This window comes from Balaenoptera musculus, chromosome 15 (assembly GCF_009873245.2).
Source record: "Balaenoptera musculus isolate JJ_BM4_2016_0621 chromosome 15, mBalMus1.pri.v3, whole genome shotgun sequence".
Taxonomy (NCBI): Eukaryota; Metazoa; Chordata; class Mammalia; order Artiodactyla; family Balaenopteridae; genus Balaenoptera; species Balaenoptera musculus.
Window position 1 is genome coordinate 66119648 of NC_045799.1, and position 24133 is coordinate 66143780.

The 24133-nt window shown below is 42.4% G+C and overlaps 1 protein-coding gene across 2 annotated transcripts; it reads right to left on the minus strand.

Annotated features, from left to right (window-relative positions):
• Nucleotides 1-561: 561 nt before the first annotated feature.
• CRYM (crystallin mu) lies at nt 562-20490 on the minus strand. 2 transcript variants are annotated; one of them, XM_036826885.1, is made up of 8 exons: nt 20172-20478; nt 19515-19668; nt 17517-17579; nt 14221-14322; nt 7060-7243; nt 3541-3662; nt 2742-2826; nt 562-910 (listed from the first exon to the last, which is right to left on the minus strand). In XM_036826885.1, exons 1-8 carry the CDS (start codon nt 20339-20341, stop codon nt 846-848), a joined length of 945 nt encoding a protein of 314 aa, XP_036682780.1. In that variant the 5' UTR covers nt 20342-20478; the 3' UTR covers nt 562-845. The 2 variants fall into 2 exon arrangements, with proteins under 2 accessions (XP_036682780.1, XP_036682781.1); XM_036826886.1 differs by lacking the exon at nt 14221-14322 and having other exon boundaries at nt 20172-20490.
• Between the last annotated feature and the right edge of the window lie 3643 nt (nt 20491-24133).

Below are 24133 nucleotides of genomic sequence, written 5' to 3' on the forward strand. Positions count from 1 at the left end.
TGAAACCAGTTACCTGTGTACTTCTTAATCATAAGAGCCAATGAATTCCATTCTTCACTCATTCATTCAACTTAAGGTAGTTTGAGTTGTGGTCTCTACCGATTGTGACTGAAGGAGTTCTGACCAATAGAGAAGCTCTGCTGTTCCTTGAAATTTCAATTATAAGAAGCCAGAAACAAAAGGCTACATAATATATGATTCCATTTATACGAATGTCCAGAAAAGGCAAATCCATAACAATAGAAAGTAGATTAGTGGTTGCCAGGGGCTGAGAAGAAGGGGGAATGGGGAATGACTGCTAATGGCTACTGGGTTTCTTTTTGGAGTGATGAAAATGCTGTGAAATTAGACAGTGGTGATGGTTGCACAACCCTGTGAATATACTAAAAAACATTGAATTATATACTTTAAACTGGTGGATTTTATGATATGTAAATTGTATCTCAATTAATAAAATAGAAAAAATTTAACTATAGCCATCAGAGCTCCTGCAGGGAGTGAATGGGAGCCCTTGATCCCCTCACTTTCCTTGCTGTGAGGGATAGAAGTTACCAAAGCAAGAACTGCAGAATTGGAAAAAGCTTTATTTCAAGGAATTACAAAAGGCAGTGAAATACAGGGGAAAGGGAGTGCTAGTATAATCTGGCATAGCAGAGAATGGCCACTTAGTTTTGCTTTCTAACTACAAACACAAAAGGGGATCTCATTATTTAAGCTAAGACAGGATAAGCACAAAACTATAGATCACTGGGTACTGGGCTCCCTCATTTAATCTAGAGATTATGAGACAACTAGTTTAATACCCCTTGAGCTGTAGCATCCATTCAACACAAAGTTCCTTCGTTTTATTTACCAGATGACCAGGAATCGTACACAAGTTTGGCTGCAACCATGTCTTCCACCGCCATTCCTGGAATGGACAGAAATCTGGTTCACCTTTTGTCAGAGCAACTTTTCCTCAAACAGCCCAGGTCCCAGAACTGGCAGTCCCCTGATACAGTGTCCATCAGGGTAACAAGGACTGACGCCCAGAGGTGAGTTCAGGCTTGAAGTATTGGCAAAGGGCAGAACAAGGCAAGCAATGCCCACCAAAGAAATTTTACGTATCCTTCAGAGGTGAGTTCAGGGGTCAGAAAACTTTCTGTAAAGGGCCAGATGGTAAATATTTCAGGCTTTGCAGGCCAATTACTCAACTCTGCCATTGGAGTGCAACGGCAGCCATAGACAACAGGGACACAGATGAGCTTGACTGTTCTCCAAGAAAAGTTTCTTTATGGACACTCTAGTTTGAATTTCTTAAATTTTCACGTCACGAAATATTCTTGTTTCCCCAATCATTTGAAAATGTAAAAACCATTTCACTTGTGGGCTGTACAAAAACAGGTGGTAGGTTGGGTTTAGCCCGTGGTCTGCAGTTTGTTGGAACCCCTGATCTAGTCCAAACCCTGAATCCTTCAGCAATGTCCCCTTTGTCTTATAGTTTTGGGCACATACCTTAACCTTGAATGGGCATACGTTCTTAAAGGCCAGGGGCCGGTTTTTATTAATTTTTGTAGCTACCACTGCACCCAGTATGGAGCTTGATACATAGCAGGTATTTAATATGCACCTGCTAGATGAACAGATGTGCCGATAAACCAGTCCCCAGAAGTGAGAAACTAAAAATTGCTCAGAAGTATAGAGCAGGGCTATGCGGTGCTGTGTCTCCTGAAGGGAGCCGGCTGACCTCTGATCTGCTAGGAACAATGAGACTTTCAGACCCAGCTAGATCATTGTGATGTCTTTGAACCAGGCTCTAGATAAAGCTTATACTGTGTTTGCCTGTCTTTCTGTGCATGGGAGATTTAAAAAAAATATTTAACAGATGGCAAGGCATGGATACTGACTGATTGGCATGGGTGCTGGGTGGTCAGGGTACTCTTAATACTCTGCCAGGCATTAAAGCTTTGGTTGCTTAATCATTAAAAAGTATGTAAGGTCTGGTGAGGCTGAGGGGCTCAGGGCAGCAAATATTTACCAACCATTTTGAGAGTATTTCAATATTTTAGGTGTAGGAGCTGAATATTAGCTTTGTTACCATGTGTGTCCATTTCCTTAAATCTGGTGGGGTGGGAGAGCTGGGCTGAGGGGCAAACCAGCCACTGGGAGCCCCTTCTTTGTTGGGCTTCTGCCTGTGCTAACTCAGGTAGTAATGGGGCTCCCCACTGAAGACCTTCTTAAATCAGCAAGCAGAAAGGTAGGGAAGGAGGGGAAAAAAAGGTCTCAGGCTGTACTTCCTGTCTGGGTCTCTGTCAGGTTGGGGCTCCCTGCTATTTCTCTTAAGCTCCCTGTTTTTAAACATCTTTTTCTCCTGCCCTCCCACCTCTGAAGGATATCTTCTTCCGAGTGTCATTGTCTTAATGCTGACACTTGCTATGTGCACATTGTTTTGTACACACATCTCACTTAATTCTCACAAAAACTCCAGGGAACAGGTGGTGAGAAAACTGTGGCTCAGAGAGGTGAGGTCACCTGCCCAAGGACGCGTGTCCAGGGAGTGGCAGAGAAGGGAATCCAACCCAGGACTGCCCAGTTCCAGAGTTCATGGGCTTCACCACTATGCCGATGTAAATAATTGACCTGAGTAACAGGCTTCACGATGCTTCAGCTGTGGGGCCTGCTGACTCATTCCTCTTCCCACCAGTGGGTAAACCTACCTTGTGCTCTGGTTAAGTTTGTGCCTTGGGAGCAATGGCTCTTACCCAAAGACTTGAACACCGTAGTCTTCTCACAGTGGGCTGGTTTCACTCCCTTTACCACTTCTCCCAGCTCAGCGAAGATCTTGGCCTGTCAAATGAACACACACTGACCCAGGCCATGGGGCTAATGTCTGCTCAGGGCCAGCTTCTGAAGCCAGGACAGGGTGTCCCTGAACTGGATAAGGGATAAACTAGATAAAAACACCTTTTGTAAACTGGATGATGTCAGGAAGGATGCCTCCCCCTTAAACCTTTTTTCTGGGGGATGGGGGGGGGTGGGGGGTACCATCTGCCTCTGTGATACTGTGATTGCAGAGATACAAATCTGTAGCCAGGGGAATGTCCTGCCAGGACACTGTCAGTGAGGAAATAGGCCTGTTCTTATCTGAACACTCATTTTGGCAGCCCCCTTCTTGCTTCTATGCCCTGATTACAAAAAAAAAAAAAGGCCAGAAAGTGGCCAACCTTAGTCCTAATTTGTTGGCCACATTGGGAAAGTTTCCGGGCTGTAACAGTCTCCTATCTTCCAATCCTACTGCTTTATAGGACAGCCCAGTCCAACAGAAAAGTCCATCAAGCTGCTCTCTTCAGGCAAAGGGGACAGGAAAACACGTCACCACATAATGGCCACATTATTCTGGACAGGGATTAGAAAAGGTTGAGAGATGTTTGGGAGTTGTCATCCCACAAAGAGGTAAGGGTTACCGAGGTCTGAAGCAGGCCAGACAGAAGGGGGTGTTAATGAAACCCTGGGATCCAGGTGAGGCCAGCCAGGCAACAGCCCACCAGAAAGGAGGCTCACCCCTGACAAGAGGACATCTCCAGACTCTTTCAGGGCGGCCTCCTGGGAATCCACATACAGCACAGCCTGTGTCATGAGCTCATCATCCAGCTCTCTCCAGTCTGGTCTGCTGGCGCCGATGGCTAAGAGACAGCAAAACAGACCCTGAGCCTAGAAATGGTCACAAGGGATACCAAACACTCCAGAGAATGAAAGGGGTGGGGAAAAGGAGGTGACAGAAGACACATGGGAACAGATGTGGAATGCCTCATTTCCCCAGGCCAACTCCCTCCCAATCAACAAGACTGAATTCACTAATAAGAATGATACCCGAGCATTTTTTCCTTTCCATTTCATATCCATTCTCATTACTAAAAAAAGATTTCGAGGCAACTTAGCATTCATTTACTGTGTGCCTACTTTCTGTGGGATGTTTCACACATACTATTTATAGTCCTCACAAGCACACTTCACATCTGATTCCCATTTAAAAAGCACACAAAACTGAGGCTCAAAGAAATGGTGCATGCCAAGGTTACGTATCTAATAAGTGCATCTATAGCTCTGAGACAGTACGTGCCTTTCATGCTTCTCCCACTTATCAGGAACAGAGACTTCCTTACAAAACCCCTAAAACAGAGACATCACTTGGAGCTTACTCAGACCCCACACTCCTCTATCTTCTGTCTGTCTGCTTGCTCTTCAGTCATTCCCATTCCTCACCCCCAACCACTTCTCTCTTAATTCACGAGAAAAGAGCCCAGTGTTAGGGTCAGAGAGAAGCCCCAATAAAGAGGAAACTGGCTGCACCCTGGCACCAAGGTTTCACATCCTCTGCAGAGCCCAGAACCATAATGATGAATCCAAGGAATCATGACTCCTGGCACTGGGACACAGGAATACGCAGAGGCTGCAACCAAATGCCTGCAGGGCCAGGAAGGTAATGAAAATGAGCAGAACTGGTCAGAGGAAGTGGATTGGAAATGGTGGAGACTGAGGTACAGAGAAGAAAGCAGACCCTTCTAAAGGGGACAGTTATTGTTCAGCTCAAGCTAACTGTTGCCATGTGAGAATGCAGGGCCACTGTTAGAAGGCCTCCCCTACCCCTGCTCCTTTTTTAAAAGAGAAGCAGGAAATCTATTTGCATGTGTTAGTTCTTGATTTTCAGAACACTCTATGGTCTGAAAAAAACACATCTGCTGGCTGGATCCGGCCCATGCCAGCCAGGCTTTGGAAACTGCTATAAAGCTTTATACAAATATAAGGCAGCATTTACAAGCCTTCTCTCACTGCCATCCAGTTTTTTCCACTTGTTCCCTCTCCTGCTGTTCTCCCTCACTCTAATTTTCAAAGAGAGTGATGTAAAAATGTCCATCTTGAAGGCTGTTTGTGTGAGAAGTTCTATAGAACAGAAGCACCAACTAATGAAGCTCATAAATAAATCATAAGCTGGTGGGAAAAACCCTAGCTTCTCAAGCCATCTCTTCTGATTGCACTTGTTCCCCCCAATCTGGAGCAGGGTGAATTCTCAAAGGGCTGCGTAAGGCCACTCAGGCTGATGGGGATGGTCCGGGTAGCAAAGGGAGGGGCTTGACTTGGGCTGGGCCTTGGCCTTCCTGCAGTGGGGCGAGAATGGGTGAGGGTCAGACGCTGGCTGTTGGGCTGCAGGGATAGGATGAGGGACGTGCAGGGGAGGTTGGAATTGGGTATATCTTTAGCCAAGCTGTAAAGGAAGTAAAATCTGTTGTTGGTGTTTCCCTGTTGACTGCACTTATAACATACTTAAGTATATTTAATGCCTCTGTGAATACATAAACCAATTTCGTCTTTAGGCTAGGGAAAGATACGAGATGGCTTGACTCAAAATCAAGTCAGCCCTTCCTGGAGAGAGACTCAAAGTGTGAGAGGGATCCAACATGAGGGAGAGTCTCTGTTGTTGGCTTTGAAGGTGGAGCGTCCACATGAAAAGGAATGTGGACAGCCTCTAGGAGCTGAGAGCAGCCCCAAGGAAAAGGGCACTTTCGTCCTACAACACAAGGAACCTGCCATGACCATGTGGGCTGGGAAGAAGACTCCGGGTTCTGGATGAGATTGCCGCCTGAACAACACCTTGATTTCATCCTTGTGTGAGCAGAGGACTTAGCTAACCCATGCCCAGACTCCTAACCACAGAAACTGAGATAATAAATATGTGCTGTTTTAAGCTGGAAAAAAAAAAGAAAAAGCTGAAAAAATATTAAGTCAGTCTTGCTGAAGATTCAGCTCTTGTCCATTTCACCAAGAACTGGTTTCTCTTGATTCCCTAAGTCCTTCCAGAAATGGTCTTACTGTTCGAGTCTGGCTTTATGAACAGTAAGACCTACCCCCTGGACCCACATTCATAATACCAGTCCCACACAGGCTGAGACCCTCAATTTGCTATAGCCCATTCCTCAATCATACCACATTTTGTTTCCTTTACAGAACTTATCTTCAGCTGGAACTATCTAGCTCATCTATTTGTTTACTTGTTTGTTGTCTATCTCCCTTCTCTGGAATGTAAGCAGCGGGAAAGCAGTGATCTTGATTGCTGGTTTACTGTGGCATCCTCAGTATCTAGAACAGTGCCTGACACATGGTAGGGATTCAATACATATTTGTGAATGAACACATAATCATGATTCTTGGCCCTTGCACGTGTGTGCAGACATTTTAGATTTTGAGTTCACATTATGTGCTTGTCACTAAAACATGGGGCACTGATACCATGTTTAAATTCTTGAGTCTTCAATTGCTTGCTCATCAGAATCCAGTCTTCTTATTGAAAGATAACATAGGGTATCATTTAAGATCTTGGGCTCTGAGGGTGTATTACCTCAGTTCAAATCCCAGCTTTGCCTCTAAGAACCTCTGACTTTGGGCAAGTTTCTTAATCTTTCCATGCCTTGGTTTACCTACCTGTAAAATGGGGGTCATGATAATAATAGCTCCTACTTCATATGGTTGTTGTGAGGATTCAGTGATATAGTACATACAAAGAATTTAGAACAGCACCTGCAATAGTAAGTATTCAATATAGACCAGATCTTGTTATAACCCCCAGGGCCATTTGAGGATCTTCAGAGGCCCCGGGAACTCTTATGTTTAGAGTCCCAACCATCCTATCCCACATATTAAAAAGCATCCACATGTCACATTAAATGTCTTTTGTGTTGTAATTTTAAAAAATTTGTTTTTGTAATTCCAAGTGTTGTTAAATAACAAGTGAGTCACTTGGCTTTTGTAATTTAAATTTCATGACATTTAAGAACTGAGCTATAATTGATCATTTGCTATAATGATACACTTTATAAAACTTTAATTAAATTTATTAGTTTCAGGTTCGTGATTTTTGTTTCATATTTTGGAGTGAGTATCGTTTTTTTCAGGACTCAAATGTTTCTGAGGCCATTAAAAAGCTCAAGCATTTTGCATGAGTAAAACAGCTCTGCAGATGCAGCCCCCTTGGTCCAGCCAAGGGAGAGTCTGGCCACCCAAGGCTCATGGAGCCACTCTGCTTACCATTGATGTGAGCCCCGGGCTTCACCCATTCACCAAACAAAATGGGCTCTGTTGCCATGGTGACTGTGGTGATCACATCTGCCCCTGTCACAGCCTCCTGAACCGATGAACAGACCCGTACCTCTCCTTGCACTGTGTTCGCAAACTTCTCTGCATTTTCTTTGGTGCGGTTCCATATCCTCACCTTCATTGGGGGTAACAAGAGGGACATTGGTGCCATGATTATTTGGCTGTTTATGTTTCATTAAGCCCAGGGGTGCAAGGAAAAGTTGAACCACTCTGGGGTTAGGGCTGTAGTTATTTAAATCATTCTGTATGGTGAATGTACATTTGTCTGGGCCAGATATTTGAAAATGACCTTTCTCTATCCCATTCCCCTTTCAAGAAGGGGGGAGGTTTTTCACTTCTAGCTTGGGACACACAGCCTCAGTAGCTTAATAGCTACTATATAGCTTAATGATTAGCAGAGCAAGTTCTGGAGCTAGACAGGCTTAGAATCAATCCTTGCTCTGTCACTTACTGTTTCTGAAGTATATTTAACTTCATTCAGCCTAAGTTTTCATGTCTGTAAAATGCAAATGATACAGGCAAAGTCAGTATCAAACTCACATTTTATGTTTGGGAGTCTGTAAAGGAGTCATAACAGGTATGAGGTTCACAAACAGGATGTGCAGGGCTGTGCTTGGAATAGCTTGACCTCTGAAGGATATGAAGGGAATTAAAATTTGGAAGGGTTTCAAGAGTGAATGGTGCAGCAGAGTAGAAGGCCAAGAGTAATAGCTACAATGAGATTCCTGGGAAGCACTGGGGGGGAGAGGGTGGGTCATTGGCATCACCAGGAGGTGGGGACTTGCTAGCTTGCTTAACAGATTTTGATGTCTGTGGTGGCATCTGTCAGCCTTCAACTGAAAATAAGGCCTAAAGAATCTCTCATAAGGAAATATAATAAATATGGAAATAAATGTTATGTCTGAGTAAGTTCATTAACTAAGGTGAAAAACAATACAGTATGCCCATTTATAAGAGAATGGTTAACTATACCACCTTTCTTGATAGAAAAATATGAAATACTATACAAAAATTAAGTAATCTGGAAAAGTGATGGTGTTACAACATTCAGTGAAAATACAGTATATACAACTGTGTATATCTAACATGATTAAAACTTTAAGAGGTTAATATTCAAAATATACAAAGAAACTATAAAATTTAATATTAAAAAATAAGCAACCTAATTTAAAAATGGGCAGAGGACCTGAATAAATATTTTTCCAAAGAAGACATACAAATGGGCAACAGACACATGAAAAGATGCTCAACGTCATTGGAACATAGGGAAATGCAAATCAAAACCACAATAAGATATCACCTCCATTTCCCTCAGCATGACAACTATCAGAATACAATAACAAGTGTTGGCAAGGATGTGGAGAAAAGGGAAATTGAGTTCACTGTTGGTGGGAATGGAAATTGGTGTAGTCACTATGGAAAACAGTATGGATGTTCCTCAAAAAACTAAGACTAGAACTACCATGAGAATTGCAGGACAAGATGGCAGAGTAGAAGGACCTGAGCTCACCTGCTCTCATGAAAACACCAAAATCACAACTAACTGCTGAACAACCAACAACAAAAAAGACTGGAACCTACCAAAAAACATATTCTACTTCCAAAGACAAACAGGAAGCCATAGCAAGAAGGTAGGAGGGGTGCATTCACGATACAATCAAATCCCATACCCGCTGGGTGGGTGATCCAAAACTGCAAAATAATTATACTGCAGAGATTCTCCCACAGGAGTGAGAGTTCTAAGCCCCATGTCAGGCTGCCCAGTCTGGGGTCTGACATCGGGAGAAGGAGCCCTCAGAGAATTTGGCCGAAAGTGAGGGGATAGAAAAATATATTCCATGCAAACGGAAATCAAAAGAAAGCTGGAGTAGCAATACTCATATCAAACAAAATAGACTTTAAAATAAAGTCAGTTACAAGAGACAAAGAAGGACACTACACAAGGATCAAGGGATCAATCCAAGAAGAAGATATAACAATTGTAAATATTTATGCACCCAACATAGGAGCACCTCAATACATAAGGCAAACGCTAACAGCCATAAAAGGGGAAATCGACAGTAACACAATAATAGTGGGGGACTTTAACACCTTACTTACACCAATGGACAGATCATCCAGACAGAAAATCAATAAGGAAACACAAGCCTTAAATGACACATTAGACCAGACGCACTTAATTTATATCTATAGAGCATTCCACCTGAAAGCAGCAGAATACACATTCTTCTCAAGTGCACATGGAACATTCTCAAGGACAGACCACATGCTGAGCAACAAAGCAAGCCTAGGTAAATTTAAGAAATTAAAATCATTTCAGGCATTTTTTCCTACCACAATGCTATGAGATTAGAAACCAACAAGGAAAAGAACTGTAAAAAACATAAACACGTGGAGGCTAAACAATATGCTACTAAACAAACACTGGATCACTACTGAAATCAAACAGGAAGTCAAAAAATACCTAGAGACAAATAAAAACAAAAACACGATGATCCAAAACCTATGGGATGCAGCAAAAGCAGTTCTAAGAGGGAAGTTTATAGCAATACAATCTTACCTCAAGAAACAAGAAAAATCTCAAATAAACAACCTAACCTTACACCTAAAGCAACCGAAGAAAAAAGACCAAATAAAATCCAAAGTTAGTAAAAGGAAAGAAATCGTAAAGATCAGAGCAGCAATACATGAAATAGAGTAGAAGAAAACAATAGAAAAGATCAATGAAACTAAAAGCTGGTTCTTTGAAAAGATAAACAAAATTCATAAACCTTTAGCCAGATTCATCAAGAAAAAAAGGGACAGGGCTCAAAGCAATAAAATTAGAAATGAAAAATGAGAAGTTACAACAGACACCACAGAAATACAAAGGATCATAAGAGACTGCTACAAGCAACTATATGCCAGTAAAATGGACAACCTAGGAGAAGTGGACAAATTTCCCAAAACTGAATCTGGAAGAAACAGAAAATATGAACAGACCAACCACAAGCCCTGAAATTGAAACAGTGATTAAAAAATCCCAACAAACAAAAAGTCCAGAACCTTATGGCTTCACAGGCAAATTCTATCAAACATTTAGAGAAGAGTTAACACCTATCCCTCTGAAAATATTCCAAAGAATTGCAGAGGAAGGAACACTAACAAACTTATTCTATGAGGCTACCATCACCCCAATATCAAAACCAGACAAAAATACCACAAAAAAAGAAAATTACAGGCCAATATCACTGATGAACATAGATACAAAAATCCTCAACAAAATACTAGCAAACTGAATCCACCAATACATTAAGGGTCATACACCATGATCAAGTGGGATTCATTCCTGGGATGCAAGGATTTTCAATATTTGCAAATCAATCAGTGTGATACACCACATTAACTAATTGAAGAGTGAAAATCATATGATCATCTCAATACATGCAGAAAAATCTTTTGACAAAATTCAACACCAATTTATGATAAAAACTCTCCAGAAAGTGAGCATAGAGGGACCATACCTCAACATAATAAAGGCCATATATGACAAACCACAGCTAACAGCATACTCAACAGTGAAAAGCTGAAAGCATTTCCTCTAAGAACAGGAACAAGACAAAGGTGTCCACTCTCACCACCTTTATTCAACATAGTTTTGGAAGTCCTAGACACAGCAATCAGAGAAGAAAAAGAAATAAAAGGAATCCAAATTGGAAAAGAAGAAGTAAAACTGTCACTATTTGCAGATGACAGGACACTATACATAAAAAATTCTAAAGATGCTACAAGAAAACTACTAGAGCTCATCAATGAATTTGGTAAAGTTGCAGGATACAAAATTAACACACAGAAAGCTGTTGCATTTCTATACACTAACAACTAAAGATCAGAAAGAGAAATTAAGGAAACAATCCCATTCACCATTGCAACAGAAAGAATAAAATACGTAGGAATAAACCTACCTAAAGAGGTAAAAGACCTGTACTCCAAAAACTATGACACTGATGAAAGAAATCAAAGATGACACAAACAGATGGAAAGATTACCATGTTCTTGGCTTGGAAGAATCAATATTGTCAAAATGACTATACTACCCAAGGTAATCTACAAATTACCAATGGCATTTTTCACAGAACTAGAACAAAAAATTTTTTAATTTGTATGGAAACACCAAAGACCCTGAATAGCCAAAGCAATCCTGAGAAAGAAAAACAGTGCTGGCTCCCTGACTTCTGACTATACTACAAAGCTACAGTAATCAAAATACCATGGTATTGGCACAAAAACAGACACACAGATCAATGTAACAGGATAGACAGCCCAAAAATAAATGCACAGACCTATGGTCAATTAATCTCTGACAAAGGAGGCAAGAATATATAATGGAGAAAAGACAGTCTCTTCAATAAGTGGTGCTGGGAAAACTGGGCAGCTGCATGTAAAAAAATGAAATTAGAACATTCTCTAGCACCACACACAAAAATAAACTCAAAATGGATAAAGACCTAAATTTAAGACCAGATACTATAAAACTCTTAGAGGAAAACATAGGCAGAAAACTTTTTGATATAAATCACAGCAATAACTTTTGGATCCACTTCCTAGAGTAATGAAAATAAAAACAAAAATAAACAAATGGTACCTAATTAAACTTAAAAGCTTTTGCACATGAAAGTAAACCATAAACAAAACGAAATGACAACCCACAGAATGGGAGAAAATATTTGCAAACGAAGTGACCAGCATGGGATTAATCTCCAAAATATACAAGCAGCTCATGCAGCTCAATATCAAAAACACAAACAACCCAATTAAAAAATGGGCAGAAGATCGAAATAGACATTTCCCCAGGAAGACATACAGATGGCCAAAAAGCACACGAAAAGATGCTCAACATCGCTAATTATTAGAGAAATGTAAATCAAAAGTACCATGAGGTATCACCTCACACCGGTCAGAATGGCCATCATCAAAAAGTCCACAAACAACAAATGCTGGAGAGGGTGTGGAGAAAAGGGAACCCTCTTCCCTGGTGGGAATGTAAATTGATAAGCCACTATGGAAAACAGTAGGGAGGTTCCTTAAAAAACTCAAAATAGAGCTACCATATGACCCAGCAATCCCACTACTGGGCACATACCCTGAGAAAACCATAATTCAAAAAGAGACATGTACCACAATGTTCATTGAAGCACTGTGTCCTGGCTATTAATTTACAATAGCCAGGACATGGAAGCAACCTCAGTGTCCATCAACAGATGAATGGATAAAGAAGATGTGGCACACATATACAATGGAATATTACTTGGCAATAAAAAGAAATGAAATTGAGTTATTTGTAGTGAGGTGGATGGACCTAGAGTCTGTCATACAGAGTGAAGTAAGTCAAAAAGAGAAAAACAAATGCTTTATGCTAATGCATATATATGGAATCAAAAAAAAAAAAAAGGTTCTGAAGAACCTAGGGGCAGGACAGGAATAAAGACACAGACGTAGAGAATGGACTTGAGGACACAGGGAGGGGGAAGGGTAAGCTGGGACAAAGTGAAAGAGCAACATTGACATATATACACTACCAAATGTAAAAGAGATAGCTAGTGGGAAGCACCTGCATAGCACAGGGAGATCAGCTCGGTGCTTTGTGACCACCTAGAGGGGTGGGATAGGGAGGGTGAGAAGGAGGGGCAAGAGGGAGGGGATATGGGGATATATGTATACGTATAGCTGATTCACTGTGTTATACAGCAGAACTAACACAACATTGTAAAATAAATAAATAAATAGCCTCCAATAAAGATGTTAAAAAAATAAATATACCCCAATAAAGATGTTAAATAAATAAATAAATAAACCACTTGTGGTGACTTCCAGAGGGGGGAGGGTTGGGGAATGGGTAAAATAGGTGAAGGGGATTAAGATGTACAGACTTCCAGTTTCAAAATAATTAAGTCATGGGGATATAATGTGCAGCATGGAGAATATAGTCAATAATATTGTAATAACTTTGTATGGTGACAGATGGTAACTAGACTTATCATGGTGACCATTTCGAAATGTATATAAATATCGAATCACTATGATATACACCTGAAATTAATAAGATATCGTACGTCAATTATACTTTAATAAAAAAAGCAGAGAAAAACCATACAACTATGTTACAAAAAGCGAACGAGAGAGACTGGAAATGTTAACTACTTGTCTCTGAAAACAGATAAAAGGGAATTTTTCTTTTGTTTTCTTCATTACAGTCTTCGTTTCTCAAAGCAGAGGTATTATTTTTATCATAAGAAATCATACTTTAAATCTGCCCCACCCCTCTCACACACATAGAAAAAAATAAACTAAAAGTAGCATCAAATGTATCAAAAATAATAGGAAGTGTGAGAAAGCCAGAATGGGGAAAAGTGGACTAACATCTAGGCTGCAGAAGGGGTATGCTGTAGCCTCCTGCTCTCTAGGCCTCATTCCCAGTTCCTGGATCCCTAAGCCTGAATACTTAAGGACCCCAGACTCTCCTAAGAGAAACAATAGAAAGGGGCCAAAAGAACACCTGAATGTATGTAATGGATATGACACAATCCTTTAAGTAACCGAGTAGGCTCTCTGCGCCCTGCGGCATACCCTGCAAACTGAGAAACTGGAGGAGGTGATTCAGGCCTTTCTCCCAACTCTTCACGTCCAGTGGGACTTCTGGGCAAGTCGTTAAAAGAATGGTCTAGGGACTTCCCTGGTGGCACAGTGGTTAAGAATCTGCCTGCCAATGCAGGGGACACAGGTTCGATCCCTGGTCTGGGAAGATCCCACATACCACAGAGCAACTAAGCCTGTGCGCCACAACTGCTGAAGCCCGCACACCTAGAGCCTGTGCTCTGCAACAAGAGAAGCCACCACAATGAGAAGCCCGTGCACCACAGCAAAGACCCAACGCAGACAAAAATAAATAAATAAATAAATGTATTAAAAAAAAAAAAAAAAAAAAAAGAATGGTCTAGATGGTGGGACTCGCAACCTGACAATTTCAGCATAACCCACACTGTAACAAAGGAGTACAGAGAAAGGTCACTGCTGCTTCCTCCCAGCTTCCTCCACAACCCTCCCTGGACCTACCTCCTTAAAGGAGAACTGCTCTGTGAAGACCTCATAATGGCTATAAGCCTGGACGCCAGCTCCAAGGATACACAACACTTCACTGCTGGGGGGTTTCAAAAACTATTTGAGAGAAATGAGATAGAAAAGGTCAAGGGAGACTCTAGTAGCCAGGAGAAGATCAAATACAGTTTGAGAATCAGGTGAACTTCAAGACCTCTCAGGCAATCAAGGAGATGTCATTGTGTATTTCCGTTTCCACTCTGCAGAGTGGGGAGGGAGGGAAGGAGCCTTCATTGGGTACCTAACATATGCCAGTGCTTAAGCCTCATGATCTCATTTAGTCCAGACAATTGACCCTATGAGCTAGATACTCCCATTGTTATCCTCCTCTTACAGATAAAGAAATTGAGGTCCAGAGAGGTTAAGTAACTTGCTCAGGGACCTATGACTATTGAATGGCACAGTGGGGCTCTAAAACCACATCTTTCATTCTCCAAAGCCCACATGTTTTCTGCTGTGTTACCCCAGGGGCATGATAAGCCACACCTACTTCTCAGAGCTGTTAGTTGCTTCTGGAATCCATGAATCCTTGCGAGCTTAGGTTCTCAGCTATATTTGCTGTGCCCACTCTCTGTTGATCCTGACTCAGCCTCTGTCTTCCTTTAAAGAGGAATGTAGAGATGGCATTTGTGGCACCTGCTAAGGGTGTATGTGTGTCTTTATTTGCGAGTGAGGTTCTCTGATCAACTCTCCAGTAAAGTCTTTCTGACCACCCTGATAGATTTCACCACTTCACAGCACTTGTTTGTTTACAAATTTATTTTCCTGTACTGGTACGTAAGGCCCGTGAAAACAGAGTCTTATTTGCACAGAATTGGCACATATCTACCATTACCTATAAGAAATAGAGCAGGGTTTCTTGACCTCAGCACTACTGATATTTGGGCTGGATAATTCTTTGTTGGCAGGTGGGTGGGCTGTCTTGTGCATTATAGGATGTTTAGCTGCATCCCTGGTCTCTGTCCATTAGCACCCCCTATGTCCTCAGTTGTGACAACCAAAACTGTCTCCAGACATTGCTGTCTCTGGGGCAGCTGGCCAAATTGTTTTCAGTTAAGAACAACCAGCATTGAGGAATGACACCACTTGCTCCTCAAACCATCCATATTAAATAAGACCATCTTCTGCCTTTCCTCTATTTCATTTAATACAAGTTGAGCTCCTTGCATCTGCTCTTTCTTACAATGCTAATTATTGAGATTCTAGAGTGCAACCTTAAAAATGAGAGTATTCTTAATTATTCATCACTTGCAAAAAGGAGTCTCAAATATTGGCAGGTGATTAGAGATGATGTCTCCTGTAGCTGCAGAAGGAGGGATACCATTTTGTGCCATCAACTATAGTTCAAAGAACCTTGATTTGAAAAGTTTTCAAAATGACAATATCCACAAGACTAGTAATCTTATGCTCCTGTCCAATAAGGAGAATTATGTAATTTTTCCTTAACTACATTTTTTTTTCTGTTCTCAGTTAATATGAATCTATTCTTGGAAGTACACGTGGGCTTCAGAAATTGTTGCAGTATCCTGTAAAGTATCCTTTAACCTATGATAGAAGAATTAACCTGGTTGATCATCAGAATCAACCAGATACCATAAAAACCGAAACACCTAGTTTCTTAGGCCCTACCCTCAGCGATTTCAATTCAGTGGTTTTGGGAATCTGAATTAAAAAAAAAAAACTCCCCAGATGCTGCTGCTGCTGCGTAGCCTGGGTTGGAAACTACTGATCTGGGACAAGAAGACCCACAGCTACCTGGGTTGTCTGACTACAGGAAACCCTAGACTCCGTTTCCTTCTGCACAAAATGAGGCCAGTAATACTTGCTCTGCCTTCCTCCCAGAAATCCAAAAATAAAGCAAGACAATGGTTTGGAAATTATTTTGGAAAAGATCAAAGTCCTTTTCAAATGTAGGGCAGTATTGTTAGAGTCCCACTGTTCCTAAGTTACCAGGGAACATACCTCAGAGTCCCTTGATCATTTCAATCTGAATTGGGTCTGGATATAATTTTTCGAAGCCAGCTCATCAAGCTGCACACTGTAGTCTACTCCCTTCCTATATAATTACCAGATTTATCCCAACAGTCTTCCCTCCCCATCATGTGTTTAGAAGACCTTAACACACAATTTGAACACCTGGTCTTTGCTCCTCCAACCCTCCGACAGACCCCACATTTCCTTTATGTTTAGGCCTCATACACCAGCATTCCCAGACCTTTAATGTGAAAGATTCCAGCCTTTAACTGTTCCTACAGATACCCCGTCTTCTTAACCCTAGCCTCTGAAAATACTGTTCTTCCTGTAGGACGCCCTTGCACTGCTTAGAAACGTCATCACCTCTATCACTTGCTTTTCCTTCTGCCTGGAGAGCTTCTCCCCTCTTCCTGTTTCACTCACTCACTTCTTTTTCGGTCTTTACTCAAATATCACCTTCCCAGTGAGGTCTTTCCTCGATAACTTAAAATATCACCCCTTCCCAATACTCTCAATTCTGCTTTATTTTCATCCTTCTAGCTGGTGGCGGGGGTGGGAGTGTTATTTTTTTAAAGCAAGTCCTAGCCTATTAGTAAACTCAAAAGGGGTTTGTTGTTGGTTAATTATTTTTTAGCAAATCATACTATGTATTTTACTTTTTATTTTATTTATTGTCTCACCTCCCCTCTGCATGTAACTCTCCGTTTCGTGCACTGCCACATCTCTGACATTTAGAACAGTGCCTGATATGTGGTAGGATCTCAGTCAGTACTTGCTGAATGGATACATTTGTGTGGCTTGTATCTGTTTATCTCCCCCTCTGCTTCTTGTGCAGTACTGACTCTGGCCTATGGGGCAACCACACTGATTTGCCAGGAGCAGTGTGGTAGAGGGAAAAGAAAGCAGTCCTGCGAGTCAGAGAGGTCAAGTTTTAAATTCTTGCTCTGCCACTTGTTAGCTGTGTGACCCTGATCAACTCACACAACCTCTCTGAGCCATATTCCTTATACCTGGCAAATGGAGATAATCATATCTACTTTGCAAGGTTGGTGTGAAGATCAGGAATAGCACATGTGAGGTACCTGGAATCTTGGGCTCATTAAATGGTAGCCAATCATTTGGTGAATCACTGTGCTCAGCTGACATCCCATATTTGGCATATGAAGTTCCAGCTATGTCCAGAGAAGATCAAAATGAGTTCCTCACTTCTACCTTAGACATTCAAACTTGAGACACTCAATCCCACCCACCAGCTCAGCACAGCCAGGCACTAATCTCACCTTGGTGGCGATGGCAGACACGGCAGCTGTTCTCTTTGCAGTTATGACATTTCCATCCATGACCTTGGAGGAAAGGAGAGACAGTGAACAAGGGGCACCACTATCCACCACTTACGCAGAGAGAAGATGCTCTAAAAGAGTTAGCCCTAGGAAGCATCATAATATTCTATAAAGGGAATGTTTTGCCTGGATCCAATTCCTCCACTTATAAGAAATGCAACTTTGAAAAAATATCTTAATCTTTAAGCATCGGTTTCCTACCTGTAAAAACAAAGATAATGGCAACCATTCAGAGGGTTTTTGTGAAGATTAAATGCACTGGCATACATGAAAACATCTAGCATATGGCGAGCCCTCAAGAATTGCCCATTTGCTAAAAAAAAAAAAAAAAAAAAGAATTGCCCATTTGCTTTACTTGCCCTGGGATTCTCAAAATATCAAATTAAGGAGAAACTTCAGGAATAAGAGTAAGTCACCTGACACCTATGCAAGGGCCCTGAAACTCTATCTCAGTGGCTCTCAACTCCTCCTGCACATGTGGGGAGGTTTGTGAAGATACAGATGCCCAGACATGACCCTTAGGTTGACTGAATCTGAACACTAGGGATGGGACCCAGACATCGTTGTTTTTAAAAGCTCCCCAGGTGATTCTGAATTACACCTGGCTAGTAATAACTACCATCCTTTGCACTGTTCTCTGTTTATATTAATCATCTCAATTGGTCCTCACCAAGTAGTATCAGTATTCTCATTTTATGGACAAGGAAGTGAATTGCTTGGCTACTGATCGGATTCAGGAAGAATCTCAGGCCTTGTCATTTAGTTCCAAAGCCTGAGGTGGTCCCAATTTCCTGGGGAAGCACTGTTGGTAGGTAGTATGGATGCCATTTCCATTGGATGAGCAGAGACTGGGAAGAGCTAAATACTCTTTTCAGGAGAGTAATGAATGGCCAGCTTCCTTGGGGAACCAGAAATTCTGAGAAGGAGAGTCTAAGGATCCAGGGGTGGTTTGGGTAGAATTAAGGAGTCTGTCCCTGATGAGGACTCAACTGGCTGGCCTCAGAGCCAGGCTGGAGGGCACAGAGCACTTTCACTAACCAGTTGTGTGACCTCAAGCAAAGTGACTCTAATACTCTGAGCCTCAGGAATCTCAAAAGAAAGTGGGTGGGGAGGTGAGGGTGTAGTAAAAACTCCCACAGAGGAGTGTTGTCAGAATTGAAGGAGATCAATTTCTCCTGCCTGGCACATGACAAGTGCTCAGTAAGCAGCAGTGAGAAAGGCAGTAGAGCATAGTCTTAAGACAGTATAGGCCTTGGACTTACACAGAGTAGGTCTGAAGTCCATCCATGCCACTATTAGCTATGTAAATTTTGGTAAGTTTGGCATAGTTGCTCTATGACTCAGTTTTCTCATCTGCAAAATGGAGGTAATAAATTTACTTACCTCACAGAGTGGTTCTAAGTATTAAGAGAATTAACACATACAAAGTAGAACAGTGCCTGACACACACAAAATGCTTAATAAATATGGACTACTACTATTTTTTGATATTATCATTAAATGTTAAAACAGGTCATTGTGTACCCCTTAGAAAAAAACTACCAGGTATTAGAGAGCACCCCTACTCTGTAACTAACGCAACTCCACATTGCAGAGATTCACTAAATAAACGTTTCCTTGGCTACTGGGTTTGTGCAAGCTGTATATTTGGAGTAACCGCTATAGGACAAGAACATTACAAGAATGACGAGATTATTACTTCCACACTGTCACACACTTAAAGCAGCAGTGGGCTCTGGTGCTGGATTACGCATCCTTAGGCAGTCCTGGAATCAGATACACAGTCACAGATAACCTTCACTGTCACTGGCATCCAGTCCTCAGAGAGGGTCATGTGTGGTCACATTCAAAACTCCCCCTGGTCAACAGAGAACTAACTTCTGAGCCTAGCTCTGTGCACAGGGGCCCTGACCCACCCCTGGGCAGGGAGTTGCTCACCGCCAGAAGGGAGCCATCGCTCGGCTGGAAGAGAAGCACAGTGGCCTGATGGGAGGGGACAGTGGAGGTGGTGCTGTGGCCCTCATAGAAGGTGACCAACTTGGTGGTCAGGGCGTCCTCTGCTGCACTGTAGGCGGGCATGACCCCCAGGAAACTACAAGAAGAGAGGGAGCAGCTTCAACCCCTTCCGGTCAATGCTGAGGTACCCTATCAAGTCCCCATGTCCCTTCCTTTCTCTTGCCTCGCTCAGTGCCCTACTGGTCTTCTCCCTCGCCCCCCCCCCCCATCCCTCTGCCATTCCCTCTGTCAGTATGCTGAGTATGTTCAAGAGTCCGGCTCTGGATGAGAAAAATCACCCCAGTTCTGCCACTTACTAGCTGCGTGGCCTTGGGTAATTCACTTCACCTCTTTGAGTCTCGGTTTTCCCATCAGTAAATGCTGCATCAATACCTACCTATATATGGAGTGTGTTGAATTAAACAAGGTAATTCCTGTAAAGCGCCCACTTGACACCGTGGGTTGCACAAATCAGGTGGGAGCTGTTATTAGCAGTGGTTAGGTAAGCCCTCCTTTCCTTCCTCCCGCTGCTTCCCTTCTCACCCCTCCTCTTCCTCCTGTCCAGTTTCTCCAGCCCCTGGCCCGGCCTTCCTCACTCACCCCCTGTGCTTGGCCACGGGCACCACGGTGCGCACCGGCTGCATGACCCCTCCGTCGGGGCCGCTGGAGAAGTTGGCCAGAGCCGCCTCCAGAGGCGGGATGAGTAGGCTGGAGCTGCGGAGGTGGTCCTGCACATCTGCCGCGCTCAGGAACGCTGGCACAGAGCTCATGTCGCCGCCGGCCTTCTACCTCCGCGAGCTCACGGGGATCCGCGCTTCCAGCGCTGCGCCCTATGCGAGAGCGCCCAGGGCGCGCTGCCGCCTACAGGTCACCGCCCAGCTCCGGGGGCGGAGCAAAGCCGGTTTCCTCCAACCCCTATCCGCAGGGGTGGGCGAGCTGGGTCCCCTCCAGGCACAGGTTCCCCAAGATTGGAGTTGAGGCGGCTGGCTGGTTGGGAGTTGGTATTCTTGGGTCCACTTTGTCGATTCCTGTAGTTAGCTGTAGTCACATTCCTTGCAAAACATGTTAGTTTGGCGCCCTACCTTCCTCCCTCCCCACCAACTCCACTATTTGCTGTCTACGTCCTGCTGCCTGGGAAAGAGGAGACAGAGGAGATGGAGGCAAGCAATGATGGGCTCCCTTATTTCTTAAATTATTGCCTGCTTTTTAGGAGCTCTTAGATGAAAGGAGATAGAAGATTATTAAAAAACATTTTCCTTTCAATTCTGTCCCCATCTGGAGCCTCTTATCCCAACCTCCCTCCCACCCCTACCCCATCCCCACCCCCAGATCCCAGGCTGTTGACCGCTTCGAGTGCACAGTATTCTCCTGGGCTAATTAATTGAACTAACCTTCACATTTAGAAAAGGGGGAAGTTCCCAGGACAAGATATAATGGCCTTAGTCACAAATCGCCAAATGCATAAGATGTCATGTCAGCAGAGGAGTTGGGATCTGCCCTTGAAGTGAGACTCCAGAACTCTACCCCTAGCCATTAGGCTACATTGGCAGAGAGGGTGGAAGAGGGCATTTCGGGCCAGGTTAAACCCAGGGGTGGAAGGAATGTTGTCTCCTCCTTGAGAACAGTGTCTTGCCAGACAGAGTTGGATCGGAACCAGGGACTGATATCTAGGAGCACCAAGACATAAAACTGGGATGCTTCTTGAAGTCAAGCAGCTAAGAAGGGTGATTCTTTGGAAGGGAATTACATGGTTAAAGAGATTAAACATTTAGACAGAAGGGTCTTGTACCAATGCACAGGGTGAAACAAATGAGCAAGGGTGTAGCCTGGGAGACAGGTCAGGAGACTCCAGTGCATAAGTTGTGCTCCCCTGATATTTTCACTGGGAGCTACATAGGGCACTTCTTAGGAAATGGTCACATCATAATGAAAGACAGTGTAGTAAGTGTCAAAATATGTACCAATGAAATAATAAATCGCATGTAATGTACTTAGCACAGTGCTTGGCACAGAGTAGCCACATAATAAATGAAAACCTCTTATATCATCAAAACACAGAGAAGATGTGGTGGTGGTTGGAAAAGCTTATTTCAATTACACAAATTTGTTTCTTCAGTTCACCATCCTTAGAAGTGCAGGCCCAGGGCTGCTGGGATTGCGAAGTGTTTACGGCTCATTATTTGTGTTGTTATAATTATTATGATGTAACGTTTATTGTGTTTAAAAAATGACAGAGGAATAAAGAAAATAGCAGTGTGTCTCATTATTCTTGAGGAAAAAAAAGCAAAACCAAATAAATACTCACCAACTAAAAGAGAAATGAAATAGGAAAGCCAGATGGTTTTTTGTTTGTTTGTTTCCATTGTGTATTTAAAAATTGAGCCCTGGTCAAGTAGAAAGCTTTTGTATTTGTTTCTAGCAAATCCTGTAGGAACAGGATTAGTCTGTAAATCACCTCAAATCGTGTTCCTTATAAAGCTTTGCGTACCATCACCCAGGCCCTCACTAAAGTAGCGCTGGGAAAATTGGTCTTAATTGAATTAATTCTGTTGGGACTGAAGACCCAGGGAACTAACTGGTCCCAAGTATCCAGAGCCTTTCCAAAATGAAAGTTATGCAATATGCAATATCTGGTTAGGGTCAGGAGTTGTACAACCTGGGCAGGTAGAAGGGAATTCTTAGGTGATCACATACGCTAGGAGTCCAACTGCCAGGTTCTGTTGAAGCTCTAATACCTCCTTGAGATCTCTTTTATTATTTACTTTAAATATATTGTGTTAAAATTTTTACTACTCTTTTTAGCTTCACTAGGAGCAAAATTAGCCTGCTATTGTAGTTTAATATGCTATTTCAATCATTTTGAATTTGCATCAAAACAAATGCATGATTATTCAAAAGACAGTAGGTCTGTGAGTCACCTCAAATCATCTTCCTCATACGGCTTTGGGTGAGATCACCCAGGTCCTCAGCAAAGTTTTAGCTGCCAAACATGGTGGTCTGGTTTTAGCTCAAGGGTCTGGAAAGAAGTCATCATAAAAGGGGAGGGCAGCCTTCTTCCTCCTTCCCAGCCTGGTGGTAGCAGCAGTGGTTCTGGGGAGGCTGGTTGGAATTCCAGGGGAGCAGCACAGGTCTGGTGGCCAACTGTAGAGCAATGATCTAGAATATAGGTTAGAAGCTGTTTTGCAGTGTGGACTGACAGCAGGTTAACCAGTGTACAACAAACACTGGCCCAAATGCTCCAGAGGGAAGGGGGTTGCTGGTGCCACACCACTTGGCTGGGCTATGGAGTTAGCATACTTTTGTATAACATGTAAATAAATACCTTTCTAGGCTTAGTTTACAAGGAGCTTCCATGGAAATTATCGTATTTTTTTTTTAACTCATTGATGTGATACATTGTATGAGCAGATATCCTAACATCTCAATTTGTTTCTAAGGTTTTTATTGGAGTACTAATGCTTTGCAGATGAAATCCCCACCAAGTCATTTCCAGGTAGAGGATTAGGAACTTTGTACTTTGTGATTCCCAAGTAAGGGCTCTGTGGTCAGCCAATTTGGATTTGAATCCTAGTTCTGCCACTGTACATGCTGGATGACCTTAAACAAGAGATTTAACCACTCTGATCCTGTTTCCTGCACTGTAAAATCAGATAGTATTAGTAATATTAGAACCAACCTCCCAGAGTTGTGGTGAGGCATAAATGAAATCATTTTGTGAAGTGTTTAGCTGGTAGGTGTTTAATAAGTATTATATTATATAAGTATTATTGATGCTTTTTAGTTTATATTATTAAAATAATGAAACTACTATTAGCAGTAATGACTTAGTAGAAAGAATATTAATAAACTTATTAGTAATGTAGGGGCCAGTAACCAGGATGCTGGTGTAACTCTTCCTTCCCTGCCCTCCAGTGAGACCTTGTGCTGGGACACACCTAGAGGGTTTACAGGCCCTTGTGCCTGCACCTCTGGAAGTTCCTTGCTAAGCCTCCACAGACTCTGGGGAGAAGGTGGCCACTTGCACTTCCCTACCCTTCCCTACTGCCACTACCACACTGAAGCTGACAGTGGGGCAGGGCTGTCACTAGGGTGAGCCAAGCACAGTGACTGAAGTACTCACTTCCAGTGCAAAATTTAGGGACATACTCAGAACTCAAGATACTCAGTACTGAAGATTAAAAAAAAATTTTTTAATGTAATATTGCAAAAAAAAACACTAAAAAAATTCCATGATAACCAAACTACCAAAATTTTAAATAATGCTAGGATCAGGATTACTGATTTTTCCTTTTGTTTTAGCCTCCCATATAGCACCTCATGGTACTTTTAAGTTTTTTATTTTGAAAAAATTTTTAAATGTCATATTAAAGTATTTATCTTGCTTATTGAGTTGGTTTCCCCTTAAACAGGCAGGCAAGGCATCCTGGTTACTGGTCCCTACATTACTAATAAGTTTATTAATATTCTTTCTATTAAGTCATTACTACTAATAGTAGTTTCATTATTTTAATAATGCCAAGGCAAGTGTCTCACTCCTCTCACTCCTAGTCTCTGTCTTCGGG